General features: G+C 47.7%; 7 protein-coding genes across 7 annotated transcripts; 4 read left to right on the plus strand and 3 right to left on the minus strand.

Annotated features, from left to right (window-relative positions):
• Positions 1 to 122: 122 nt before the first annotated feature.
• Positions 123 to 2021, plus strand: N7455_012352 (FAD-binding oxidoreductase; the record flags this gene model as incomplete). Its single annotated transcript, XM_040952534.2, has 4 exons — positions 123 to 533; positions 600 to 791; positions 850 to 1529; positions 1595 to 2021. 4 exons carry the CDS (start codon positions 123 to 125, stop codon positions 2019 to 2021), a joined length of 1710 nt encoding a protein of 569 aa, XP_040816892.1.
• A 678-nt stretch (positions 2022 to 2699) lies between these two features.
• Positions 2700 to 2882, plus strand: N7455_012353 (uncharacterized protein; the record flags this gene model as incomplete). Its single annotated transcript, XM_065606869.1, has 1 exon — positions 2700 to 2882. The coding sequence occupies one exon, from the start codon at positions 2700 to 2702 to the stop codon at positions 2880 to 2882; it is 183 nt and encodes a 60-aa protein (XP_065460035.1).
• Positions 2883 to 3060: 178 nt separating this feature from the next.
• N7455_012354 (cytochrome P450) lies at positions 3061 to 4930 on the plus strand (the record flags this gene model as incomplete). Its single annotated transcript, XM_040952765.2, has 4 exons — positions 3061 to 3538; positions 3589 to 4524; positions 4585 to 4686; positions 4743 to 4930. 4 exons carry the CDS (start codon positions 3061 to 3063, stop codon positions 4928 to 4930), a joined length of 1704 nt encoding a protein of 567 aa, XP_040816792.2.
• A 1040-nt stretch (positions 4931 to 5970) lies between these two features.
• Positions 5971 to 7482, minus strand: mpkA (mitogen-activated serine/threonine-protein kinase SLT2; the record flags this gene model as incomplete). The annotated part of the gene is made up of 5 exons (XM_040952826.2): positions 5971 to 6611; positions 6675 to 6989; positions 7045 to 7111; positions 7167 to 7299; positions 7370 to 7482. The coding sequence occupies 5 exons, from the start codon at positions 7480 to 7482 to the stop codon at positions 5971 to 5973; spliced, it is 1269 nt and encodes a 422-aa protein (XP_040816814.1).
• A 1083-nt stretch (positions 7483 to 8565) lies between these two features.
• On the minus strand, positions 8566 to 8916 carry N7455_012356 (uncharacterized protein; the record flags this gene model as incomplete). The annotated part of the gene is made up of 2 exons (XM_065606870.1): positions 8566 to 8826; positions 8854 to 8916. 2 exons carry the CDS (start codon positions 8914 to 8916, stop codon positions 8566 to 8568), a joined length of 324 nt encoding a protein of 107 aa, XP_065460036.1.
• A 52-nt stretch (positions 8917 to 8968) lies between these two features.
• Positions 8969 to 9895, minus strand: N7455_012357 (uncharacterized protein; the record flags this gene model as incomplete). Its single annotated transcript, XM_040952816.2, has 3 exons — positions 8969 to 9504; positions 9561 to 9823; positions 9873 to 9895. The coding sequence occupies 3 exons, from the start codon at positions 9893 to 9895 to the stop codon at positions 8969 to 8971; spliced, it is 822 nt and encodes a 273-aa protein (XP_040816999.2).
• Positions 9896 to 10715: 820 nt separating this feature from the next.
• On the plus strand, positions 10716 to 10901 carry N7455_012358 (uncharacterized protein; the record flags this gene model as incomplete). The annotated part of the gene is made up of 1 exon (XM_065606871.1): positions 10716 to 10901. The coding sequence occupies one exon, from the start codon at positions 10716 to 10718 to the stop codon at positions 10899 to 10901; it is 186 nt and encodes a 61-aa protein (XP_065460037.1).
• Between the last annotated feature and the right edge of the window lie 1308 nt (positions 10902 to 12209).

Raw genomic sequence — 12209 nt, forward strand, 5'->3', positions numbered from 1 at the left:
GTCGACATCGGCAGTTCATCGGCATTAGAGAGCCGTCGATGCGGGGAGATGGGAAGCTCCAAATAAATAGATAAAGCTGACACCTGTGATTATTTCCAGTTTGTATCTTCAAATCGCAAACAATGGCTTCATACACCTTCAAACCCGTTATTGTTAGCCATAACCCTGGCGACAATGAGGCCGCCACCGTGATCCTGAAGCGCTGGTACGACAAGGCCGAACTTGCGCACGCAATTGAGTATCTGCCACCGGGCCTGACAATTCACTCCTGGGCAACTGTTCTTAATAAGCTCAAGGACGTCTTGGGTACGGGAAAGGTAGTCGTTGGCAAAGAATTGCACATCGAATACATGGACCCGTTTTCGATGAATGCCGACGAAAGGGAAAAGCGCGGCAGTGCCTGTGCTGTGCGACCTACGACTGTTGAAGAAATTCAAAAAATCGTGGCGATCGCAAATGAATACAAGATTCCTCTGTGGACGGTTTCCCGTGGCAAGAATCTTGGTTATGGTGGTCCTCAAGCACGCGTCAAGGTGACTTTGGGTTCCTTATCTACTGTTCTTTTCTGTCCAATTAACTGACCTTTTATTTTACTATAGGGCTCGATTATCGTGGATCTCCAGAACATGAACAAGATCCTTGACGTCAACGATAAGTTTTCATACTATACTGTGGAACCGGGTGTGAGCTTTTTCGAGCTTTTCCAGGAGATCCAGGCACAAAAGAAGCATATCTGGTGTTCGGCTCCCGCTTTGGGCTGGGGGAGTGTGGTTGGAAATGCGCTCGACCGGGTTAGTCTTGGGATTGGGATCGCAGTAAAAGAAAAGACTCGGAGCTGACATTGGATAGGGTTGGGGATACACTACCCACGGCGATCACTCCAACCAAATTTGCGGTATCGAGGTAGTTCTACCTGACGGTACATTGGTTCGAACAGGCATGGGTGCTCTGGATAATTCTGTCTGTGGGCCACTCTTCCGTGGTGGCTATGGTCCAACCTACGACTCTATGTTCAGTCAGTCTAACTTCGGTATTGTCACCAAAATGTCAATCTGGGCTTGCCCTGCCCCCGAGGGATTCACGCGAGTCGTTCTGTCGGTTCCAGAGGAGCGTGATCTAGCACCCATGGTGGACACTCTCCGCGAGTTACTCCTGCGGGAAAAGATCCAAAACCACCCAGTAATCGGCAACGTGCTTCGCGAGATCAATAAGCGCGGTCTCCGCAAGGACTTCTGGAATGAGGATACTTCGATTCCATACCACCGAATTAAGGAGATCCAAAAGGAACTCGGATTGGGATTCTGGGACGCCACATTCGCTCTATACGGGCCTAAGGAGGTGATGGATTATAATCTCAAGCAGATCCAAGAAGCATTTAAGCCTATCAAGGGCCACTCGCTGACAGCAGCTGCTCACTATCCCAAACCCGGTCAGAAATATCTCAATGCCCTCGATGTTCCTTACGATCTGCAAACCGGAAATCCTGGCCTGCGCCCTATCAAGTCAATTGAATACCGTGGACTTGACGGGTAAGAATGACCCCAATATTGACTCCAATGCACAAAGAGAGATAAAGCTAACACTACAATCGCAGTGGACACATCTCCTTCTCTCCCGTCCTACCCTCAGACGGAAAGGCAGCTCTTGATTTCTACTACACAGCACAGAAGCTCTGCCAAAAGCACGGTTATGATTTCGTTGCCGGTTTGCACATGCATTTGCGGCATATGACACATATCAACATGATTCACTTTGACCGCAACTCGCAAAAGGACAAGGACACCGCCAACGCCTTGTTCGTTGATTTGGTTCACGCTGCCCGACAAGCCGGTTATGGCGAGTACCGTGCACACATTGAACATATGGATCTGGTTGCCGAGCAGTACGATTATGGCGGTGGTGCCTTGATGCGCTTGAATGAACGTATTAAGGATACCCTGGATCCTAATGGTATTCTGAGCCCAGGAAAACAGGGTATTTGGCCCAAGCATTATCGAAACAAGGGGAAGTCGCAACTGTAAATAGTTTGTAATACCTCTGGTTGCAATCGGTGTCTGCACCATTTCCAAGTGACTGGGTTCTCCAGTACTTATCTTTGTGTTCTTGTCTACTTGTTATTGTCTCTATAGTGAGTGTTAGAACTCAACTCGCAGACTTCTTTCTATCTATCTCCCATCCGTATGATCTAAATAATATAATGTGACGATGAGATTGAGTGAATTTACTTTGGCTTTCGAGGAATCTAATTTTGATCTTGCCATATCCCAATGTTACGACCATTTTTATGTAAGCCTAGGTCCATATCGCGTTAGCCACCCGCGTTAACGAAAGTTATCACTACAACATTTGTCAGAAACCCCCTGAGAAGGACGACGTTGAGGTATAAACTTCATTAAAGGTTTTCCAAAGCTAGAAAGCTTGTAGCCTGTCGAGCCAAGGAGATTCCAATAGAATGCACAAAGGCATCATACATAGTTCTTTATATATGTGTTTGCCCAGGTGCCTTGTTAACGAGGTTGTCAGTAGCTATATGAGCTACTCAGATAATAAACTCATTTTGCTCTCTCCCATGCCTGAGCCCTAGGCTGCTATAGCCAACAATAGTCAAATAGGATTTGGACCCAAGAGAGTAAGTAACAGAAGTTGGTGGCATTAATGTTGTTTGCCGAAATTAAGATTTGCACCCTCTCCTAGAGAACATGACCATACCCCCAACTTGCCAGCAGCAGCTATCTCCACCTGCTAGCTTGCGAACTCCTCAATTCTTGACCTCGTATTCATACACTATGGTCATTTCAACTCTGGAGATCAGCCCTTTCCCCGCAATTCGAGACTGGATGTTCCGGCGTCATCGGAAGATTGGAGCCGATGCTCGCGCATAATCTTTGCGGGGAAATGCTTGTTAGCGGACCCTGGCTAGTAGATTGTGTTGTTACCGAAGGATCTCAATACCTGAGCCATTCGGAGCCATGCTGGTATGGATACATGCCCTTCATTCTGTGACTATTATATCAATAGGATACCTACGATTTCAGAGATGAAATATACCCAAATTCTACAATGCAGAGTCCACATTTGAGCGACACAGCAGGGTTCTTTGGAAATCTGGTCATTCCAGCCTTGCCCACCAAGTTGGCGGATTTGAATTCCAATACAAATCTCTTCGGGGTTGCCCTCATTGCCGGTATCACATCACATGTTGGGTATTTCCTTCATGGAGAGCATCACAGAGGCTGCTATCAAATTGTCAAGACATACCTTACTCTTGAAATTATCATCACCGGTCTCCTTATCCGGAAGAATGGTCATGATCTAACAACGTCCGCCATCCAGGCGGCTATCGTGACCGTTGCATACGTGCTAGGCCTTTTTGGTTCTATGGGTCTTTATCGAGGATTCTTCCATCCTCTTTGTCGGGTTCCAGGGCCTTTCCTGGCTCGATTCTCCAATTTATACCACTCCTCTTTGCTAGGGAACTCGGATAACTATCACGTTCTCTACAATTTCCACAAAGAACATGGTCCGATTGTACGAACCGGTAAGTTCACATTGCACCTTCTTACTTAGAGCTCAACTGATCTCATTCAGGCCCTTCCAATTTAAGCTTAAACGCCCCAGAGGCAGTCCAGCTATTATACGGACCAGACTCGCAGTGCGGGAAGACTGCCTGGTATGAAGTCTCACGGCCGTTGGAGAACCTGCACACCGTCCGCGACAAAAAGGTGCACGAAACCCGTCGGAAGGTCTGGGCTCGTGCATTCTCACCCAAGGCGTTGATCGAATATGATGGACGTATCGCCGAGTACTCGAATTTGCTATGTCGCCAAGTTGCGGGGCTAAATGGAAAACCGTTCGACGCAACGCGGTGGTTCAAGTACTATGCCTGGGATGTGATGGGCGAGCTCGGCTTCGGCAAGGGATTCGAAATGCTGGAAAACGAAAGAAACCGCCATGTACCAGAGCTACTCGAAGAGGGGATGGCCCACATCGCACAACTACAGGTTGTTCCTTGGCTCACCATTCTACTGCACAAACTCCCATTCGCTGCTAAAGGTCCCAAGCAATTCGCAACCTTCTTTACGGAGCAGGCCATGCGTCGTGTCAAGGAACCTCCTACTAAACCCGACGTGCTGAGATACCTGGTTGACCACTATAACAACAGCCCGAAGGCGGATTCTGACTTCCAGTGGCTCCGCGGTGATACCAGACTGTTTGTCGTGGGCGGCAGTGACACCACTGCATCGACTTTGACGCACATCATGTACTATCTTGCTAGCCACCCGGAGCAACTTGCAAAACTGCGCGCCGAGGTTGAGCCCCTCCTCGCAGGCCGAGCTACACTGGATCCAAAAGACGTCGGCGAGGCCAAGCACCTGAATGGTATCATTCACGAAGTGCTTCGGTTGCATCCTCCTATCCCGTCTGGCTTCCCACGACTCACACCTAAGGAGGGTATTGTGGTTGATGGTACCTATATCCCGGGAGAAACGACTGTCACGGTACCACTTTGGGTGATGGGACGTTGTAAGTGATATTCTGACCATACCTTCAGGGTTTGTGTTACTGATCTCTGTTTTCTTTTAGCCGAGGAAGTTTACGAGTCCCCGCTCGAGTTCATCCCCGAGCGTTGGTATTCTCGGCCACAAATGATTAAACATAAGAATACGTTTGCTGCCTTTGGTCTTGGTATGCTTGATTTCCCACCGAAATATATCTTACAGCTCTGACCTGTTGTTGAATAGGTTCTTACGGATGCATCGGTCGAGCATTGGCGCTTATGGAAATGCGGAACGTGATTTGTCATATTATTTCTCGCTTCGAGAGTATTGAAATGGCTCCGGGTGAGGATGGTTCTTCGCTGATGAACATGACCAAGGATCACTTCACGTCTGGTATTGCAGAATTCCAAATGGTTTTCAAGGCTAAATAACTTTTGTTATTCCCGCTTGATGTTTGTGGGTATTTCAAGTTCAGAGTATAACCACAATGGAAAATATGATATGGTCGACGTTCCTTCCCATAGATGCACCTTCCCATATATGTAAGTACAAAAAATAAAAAGAAAGAAAGAAAAGATCAGTTGAGATAGGGTCCTTTATGAGATCCTGTCACAACAACAAACAATGCAAGCAATAGATAAGGGCGGTAACAACTGGCATAAAACACCTTCCACACTCCAGATCGTCACAGATATATGGATTCGTTCAGTTCAATATAACCTCACTTTTTGGCAGAAAGTTACCCCCTAGGGACCTTCCTATTTGGGTAGGTGCTTTCAAGTGGTAGGCACGTGGCTTGGCACGTGGTCGGGTTTCTTTGTTTACAGGTCCCCCGGTATATCTGGTTCTTAGCAATTGAAGCTTGGGGGGTAGTTCGATTATTATGATAGAGTTGGAAATAGAGGGGTTATTAGCTAGCAACCATCTCATACAGTTATAGTAATGTACAGTCAATCCTTATAGGTATTGAGAGTGGTAGGTATAAAAGCTAATGGATTTGAGTTATGTCGGGCTTATATGGATTTTTATTGATAGACACCTGATGAGGGGGGAAACTTGATTGACAATCTATATATCTAGTGATGAACCTACTTAAGAGATGCAATGCACAGGGTAATGAAGTATCATATCCAACCAGAAGCCACAACCAACAGCACCTTGAACTGTGACAGGATTCAGAAAGTCATACCAAAAGGAAATAGGAAACGCAGACACAATCCAAAAGCTATGAAATTGGGGGAAGAGCAGACCGCAGAACAAATAGAGATGAGAAAGTCGAGTTCGAGATAGCGTAGTTGATAAAAAAATGAAAAGAAAACCCCATGTAAATCGTCCCAGTCTTTTTTTGGTTTCTCTGAAGGTATCTCTTGGCTAAATTAGATCAACATGCAGGGCGCGATAGAAGACATCGGATTCAACACGCCGAACAACCAACAAGTCGAGAAAAACGGCAGAAAGAAAACAAAAGGTATCAACGGTGATGCACGTCCATGCCGCGCTGCAGCGAGGATTCCAAATCATTAGAGTGGTAGCCACCGCCAGCGGTAGCCTCCTGGGGTCGGGGATCCTCGGTCTTCCAAGGACCCTGTTGGTTATCCGGAATGGGGATGTTAGTCTGCTGAGCGATCTGCTGCTGCTGGGCGGCGTGAGCCTGCGATTGCTGGCGGACGGTAGCGCGGAAGCGGATGACCTCGTCAAGGATCATCTTGCGCATGTCGGGGACTTCGTCGACGACCTCGAAGTGGAAGTCGAAGGTCGTGGGGCAGTTTGGCTCGTCGGAGGCATCGTGCCAGATGTGCAGGTAGGGGTGCTCGAGAGCCTCCTCGACAGAGATACGAGACGACGGATCGAATGCCAACATGCGGTCCAACAGGTCCAACGCATCGGGGTTGGCTTGAGGGAACAGCTGCTTGAAGGCGACCTTGGGCATGAAGGGCAGATTGCGCACGTATTCTTGGGCGCGAGGGGAACCAATGCGTGCCAGGGTTTCCTCGTTCGGTGTGCCCAGGTAGTGCAGGATCTGGTTCAGCTGGTCGACGTAGTCGCGACCCTTGAAGAAGGGTCGGCCGCCGAGGAGCTCGGCAAGGATGCAGCCCACGGACCAGACGTCAACTGTAGATGTGGGGTTAGCGGGGACTCTGCTTGGGTGGCAAATTACGATGTAGCGTTACGTACTTGCTTTGGTATAGCTTTGGAAGCTCAACATGATCTCCGGGGCACGGTACCATCTGGTTGCGACGTACTCGGTCATGTAGCCTGCGTTCTCCTCCGGGTCAATAGAGAAACCACGAGCCAGGCCGAAGTCACAAATCTTGAGCTCGCAGTCGGCATTGACCAGCAGGTTACCGGGTTTGAGATCGCGGTGCAGAACGTTGGCCGAGTGGATGTACTTGAGACCACAGAGGATCTGGTAGATGAAGGATTGGAAGTGAGCATCGGTCAACGGCTGGCCGGAGCGGATGATAGCAGCCAGATCACATTCCATCAACTCTGCAGGATTATCAGTCCAGCTCTATCCGATATAAAACAGCAGAGCAGCGCCTACCCTCATAGAGATATGTTTCGTTAAAGTTGTCCGGTCGGGGAATATCCATATCATACAGGCATGTGATCTGGAGGGCTGAGTTAGCGGGTACAAGGTATTGATAAGGATGAGCTGCGGCCTACATTGCGATGGCCACGGAAATGCTGGAGCAGCTTGATCTCTCGCAAAGCCCGCTTGGCTAGGATCTTCTTGCTGAAGACATTGGTGACCTTCTTGACGGCGACGCCCTCGCCGGTCTGCACGTTGGTCGCGGCGCTTAGGAGTATCAGCACATGTGTCTCTCCAGTGTCCTCCAGTGTCCACGCCTGCTGTCTGAAATACCTACCATACGATGCCGTAGGCTCCCTGACCAAGCTCCTTTGTCACATTGTATTGCTCGCTCACGATAAAGTCCTGGTTGAAAACCTTGAAGACCTTGCGACCTTGTAAATCAGCCATGGCGAGTTGTCGCGTCGTCGAGTCGTAGAATGTTGGAGGGAAGGCAAAGCGACGGAGGAATATAGAATTAACGAGGGTCCAGGGTCTTAAAAAGCAAAAAGAGAGAGGTTGAAGGGGGAAAAAAAAGGGTGATGGAGTTGAGAGAAGTGTGATGGGATTCAGCCCCGCAGTCCCCGCGGGTGATCCACGTAAAAAAAAGTGTTTAGTCCACTCTGCGCGTTGTTTTGAATGAAATTGGTTCAAAGAAACACTTTCTAAATTTAACAAGAAAAAAAAAAAGATCTACTGGGGAATACTTGGAATCCTGGAATACCCAAGGATTGATTTTATTGTGAAAGGGTGAAAGGTGAAATAGAGGGGATTTCTTTGTAACTATGTATGTATGTATCTAGTTACCTAGTTAATATGTAGGTACCTACATACATATGTAGTTACCTAGTATCCAAGTATCTACATACAGCCTTGAAAGAAAGCTACACCAAGAGAATAAAGAGCATGGCTGAAACCTGTCTTTCGGTGTTTCAGTCAAGTGGGCCATGTCAAGAATGTATTTTGGTATTGCAGCTGTCATATGTCAATCTTGCCCCTGTGCATAGCTGCAGAGGTACGGAGTATTGCTAGTCGAAAGTTTCAAATGAGACGAGTATCCACAACGCGTTTCAGCCTCGTAGGTTCAACGTTGAGTCCCAACTGAGAACTGGAATCCACACTAGGGATTCATTTCATGCTCACTTCGTACATTAAGTAGTATGGTGGTAGGAGTAAAATACAAAAAAAAAGAGAGAGCAATGGGCCAATTCTGCCACCAGAACCCGCCCCCTGACATCGACAGCAAGAGTGGATCCAGCCCTACAAGAGACCTCACGAAAAGAAAAGGGCTTGATAGGCATCACAATCTCAATCCGGAATTATCTCAAGGTGCCTTTGCCTTTTTATTGGGATCCATGGAAGTAAAATCCTCCTCTATGGATCGTGGCCTCTTCCACGGGCCCGGCATCTTGACCCCCGACTCCTCCCAGTAAACCCGCTTGCCAGGGGGTTTACAAAGGTCCATGTAGAGCTTCGCTAACTGCTGGGCGTCTATTAGTGCATGATAGTTGTGCCCCGAGAGAGAGGGTGGTTCTCTCCGAAGAGCAGCAGAAACAGTAGTGGAAGGGACAGCGGAAATATTTGTCCTCGGTGGCAAGTTGTACCAATCACCCGCTTCATGTTAGCCCGAAACTCTTTCAGGAGCAGGCATATTCTCGTTTCTGGGGAGAACATCGTGTTATTGGAAATGCCGGCTTCCTGAAGCTTTCGAACGACCCCCTTTGCACCAAGAGTCCCATCTTGTGTAAATAGGCTCTGGCCTTTTTTTTTTTTTTTATGTACCCGTTGCGACCAAGTTTGCAGTGCAGAGGGGCGATAAGGGAGGCGCGATGATTCCCTCACCATATTTAGTGAGACAATCCAGTACTTTCGCGCCTTCTAGATCAGCTAGGCCGATTTAGAGCACCTCGCGGGAAGAAAAAGTGGTTTCCAGGTCGATATTAACCACCTCGGAAGCCGGTATATTAGCCTTGCTATCGGGTTCCATCCTCGTCATGACCTCGGCCATTATCTTTGACTCGGGGTACCACTGCTCAGAAGCTGCTTTTACAAACAAACTCCTAAGCTCCTTCATGGCAGTCTCATTTTCGCCGAGGTCTGGTGTCCAGGGTAGGAAGTGCTTTTTGCAATATTTTGAGCCCTCCCACAGAGCGCCGAGGCAATTCTTATGGCGGTATGTTTTGTGGTCAGCATCTGCTTCTAGAAAATGAAGCCTCAAATACTCGTTGAACTTGAATCGCGCATTGCAGGATGTGTATCGGCTTCTGAGTCCAACATGCTGTATCGAACGCTCTCTGTAAAAAGAAATGCCCGTCTCAAATGAGATTATTGCGCTATTCGGGCACACTTGCGTACCAAGCACTAATCCATTAACGATCCTCCCCGGCCCTGGGAATTTGAGGCCGAGATGTAGCAGGCCTTCAGGCCGGGTAGCTAAAGTACGGGAATTAGCAATGGGGTATGAGGCAGCAATATCTTGTATGTCTTACCTTCTCTGAGAATCTTTTGGTCTTTTGGCAGACTGCCCAGCCATGCAACCGCCAATTCTGTGGTTGGTTCAACATCCTCGGAATTGTCAACTTCGTTGTCCTCAGATTCGCTCCCCAGATCTCTTCCGTCTTCATCTTCGTCCTCGAGGTTCTCAACCCCGTTGTCCTCGGCTTCACTTTCCTGGTCTATCTCTGGCTTCTTCAAGATTCGCCAGCGGCTCATCATCGGCTTCGATAATGCCGTCGGAAAGCGGATTCGAGACCTATTATTCCCATTAGATGACGCCTATTTGTTTTCTTCTTGTCACGTACCTTGAAAGGTTTGTATTCCCCATATTTGAAGTGCCCTCGTTGAACATGCATGTTATAATGGGTTACGGTGCAAAGTTTTGACTGCCTTCTACCCTGCATGTTAGCAAGGCACCGATGGTACTGGCATATTGGACCTCGGAAAATGGTCCTCTGCGTGCTGCTTAGCATCCTAGATTGACGAGAACGTTCTGTCACAGCTGGATTGCTCAGCGTACACACAGGGCCAACGAGCCCTCATGTGGACTGCTAAGTAGTGATTTTGTATCCTCCCGGAGGTCAAGTATGTCATGCTACAACTTGGGTCTGGACATGTCCACTTGCCGTCCAGAAAGGACACCTTTGGGAGCTTGTCCCACCCAGGTATCATTTCCCCGTGCACGTCTCTGAGGGGAATATCTCGCGATATCCTGGGCCATGATGTCGTATTTCTTCGCTCCGCCGGCGATCGCATTGGTGTAGGCCGCGGAATGAAGGTCACATCTGGCTCAAATTTGCCATGTGCCATCATAGCATGCGTTTTTGCATTGCCTCGGTCAATGAACTTTTTGTTTCGCAGCCTTCTTCCTTCGCGCGTGGACAAGGAGCGTATTTCTGGGTGTGCTTATCCTCGACATCGTGGACGGTCTTCCCGTGACGTTTTTCGTTGCCTGGACCAGTGAATTTCCAGGTACAGCCTGTCTCTTCCGCCAAGGGACAGGAGTATTTGAATGCCTCGTGCACCTCATTGGCATGTCTATCGGCATTTTGACTCGTGGTGAACGTGGTTTCACAGTTAAAAGCCTTTTCGCTTGGGCAAGGAAATCCTTTTGACTCTTTCGGAAAGCTAGAAGGTCCCTTATCACCATGGAATCGCAGTGCGTGCACTGTGGCCCCGTCTTTGCTGCAAAATTCCTCATCATATCCATTATCTTCTGCGTGCGCGCATGGGAAATGCTATCCTTGGCCATGCGCCCTCTCGTCGTGGTTTCTTGCATTCCTTGCCGAGGCAAACGTGTTGTAACATCCAAGCTCGTCTGCGTGCGGGCATGAGAAGCGCTTTTTCTTTATCTATGCGGTGATTAAAATGGGTAAAGGAGATGTAAGTGTCGAGATCTCAACAGATCAAACAGTAGGATGATACCTATGAAACTTAATTGATATGTCAGTGAGAGTAGTTGAGGGAGAGGATGGTGTCCAAGACCTTAGCAGAGCAAGTTGTAGGATAAGGCCTAACTGAGACGTTGGTGAGGCCTAAGTGAGATGTTAGTGGAAGTGACTAGAGGAGATGAAGGTGTCAAGACCTTAGTAGAGCAAACAGTAGGATGAGGCCTAGTTGAGACGTTGGTGAAAGTGGTCTGGGAAGATAAAGATGTGAGACCTCAGCAAAGCAAACAATATGATGCAATAAGATGCCTCCTATAAGGCTTAAAATAGATGAATGAGCAAATTATGGAGCTATCCAGCAACATAGGAACGCAGAGAGAGGGGAGCGAGAAAGACCATATACACCACAGGCGATGCACAGACACGTGATGAACAAACAACTCCAAGACACACGGCTATGGTAGCCCAAATTCCCATATCAACAAAAGGTGTAATGAATCAGGTCATATAGAAGCTATCTGGGTTGAATGAAGCTGGAACATGGATCCTTACAGACTATAACTACGATAGTGAGCCTAAGATACAAGACAGAGTGCGAGGAAACAAAAAAAGCAGGCTCCTGGCGTTCGGGAAACCCCCAGATACACACCATGCTCATCGTTTGTGTTCCACTCATCACGTGGAACCTACCTTGTCTTAAAGATGTGGTTGAATAGTTAAAGAAACTTAAGATGTCGGAGAATGGCACCTGTCCTTGTCTGTATAATGGCATCGCTGTGGTCAATTCCAAGGGGGTTTTCTTTGGTCTATAATGCCAAAGCACTACATGCGAGAGCAGAGATTAGTAGTCAATATAATGATATTAATGATGAGGGAGAGAACTATGCTGGCTACGCAATGGGAAGTATGGCTGTCTCAGACCTAAGACATAGGACAGGAAATGGAAACAGATATTAAAGCTTTCTTTCATTCTATAACCTCAAATCTAGAAAGTCTCTGCTATACGGAGTTGTTGGATTGTGATAAAGATTTCTTATATAGAGACTGTATATAGAAAAAAAGTAGGGCTTGTCATACTGATCATAAAGGCCAAAAGCGCAGAACCCCCAAATTTTTTAAATAGTATCACTACTCCGTACCTCGTAAGTAGGCTAAACTTAGACTAGACCCTCACGTCTTTAATGTCAGGAAGATGTTTATATACCCAAGTTGTTTTCGCTTTAAGAGTACAGCGTTCTGTGGCTTAGCTTAGAC

The sequence above is a fragment of the Penicillium solitum genome (genome assembly GCF_028829755.1).
Source record: "Penicillium solitum strain IBT 25940 chromosome Unknown utg000009l_segment0_segment0, whole genome shotgun sequence".
NCBI lineage: Eukaryota > Fungi > Ascomycota > Eurotiomycetes > Eurotiales > Aspergillaceae > Penicillium > Penicillium solitum.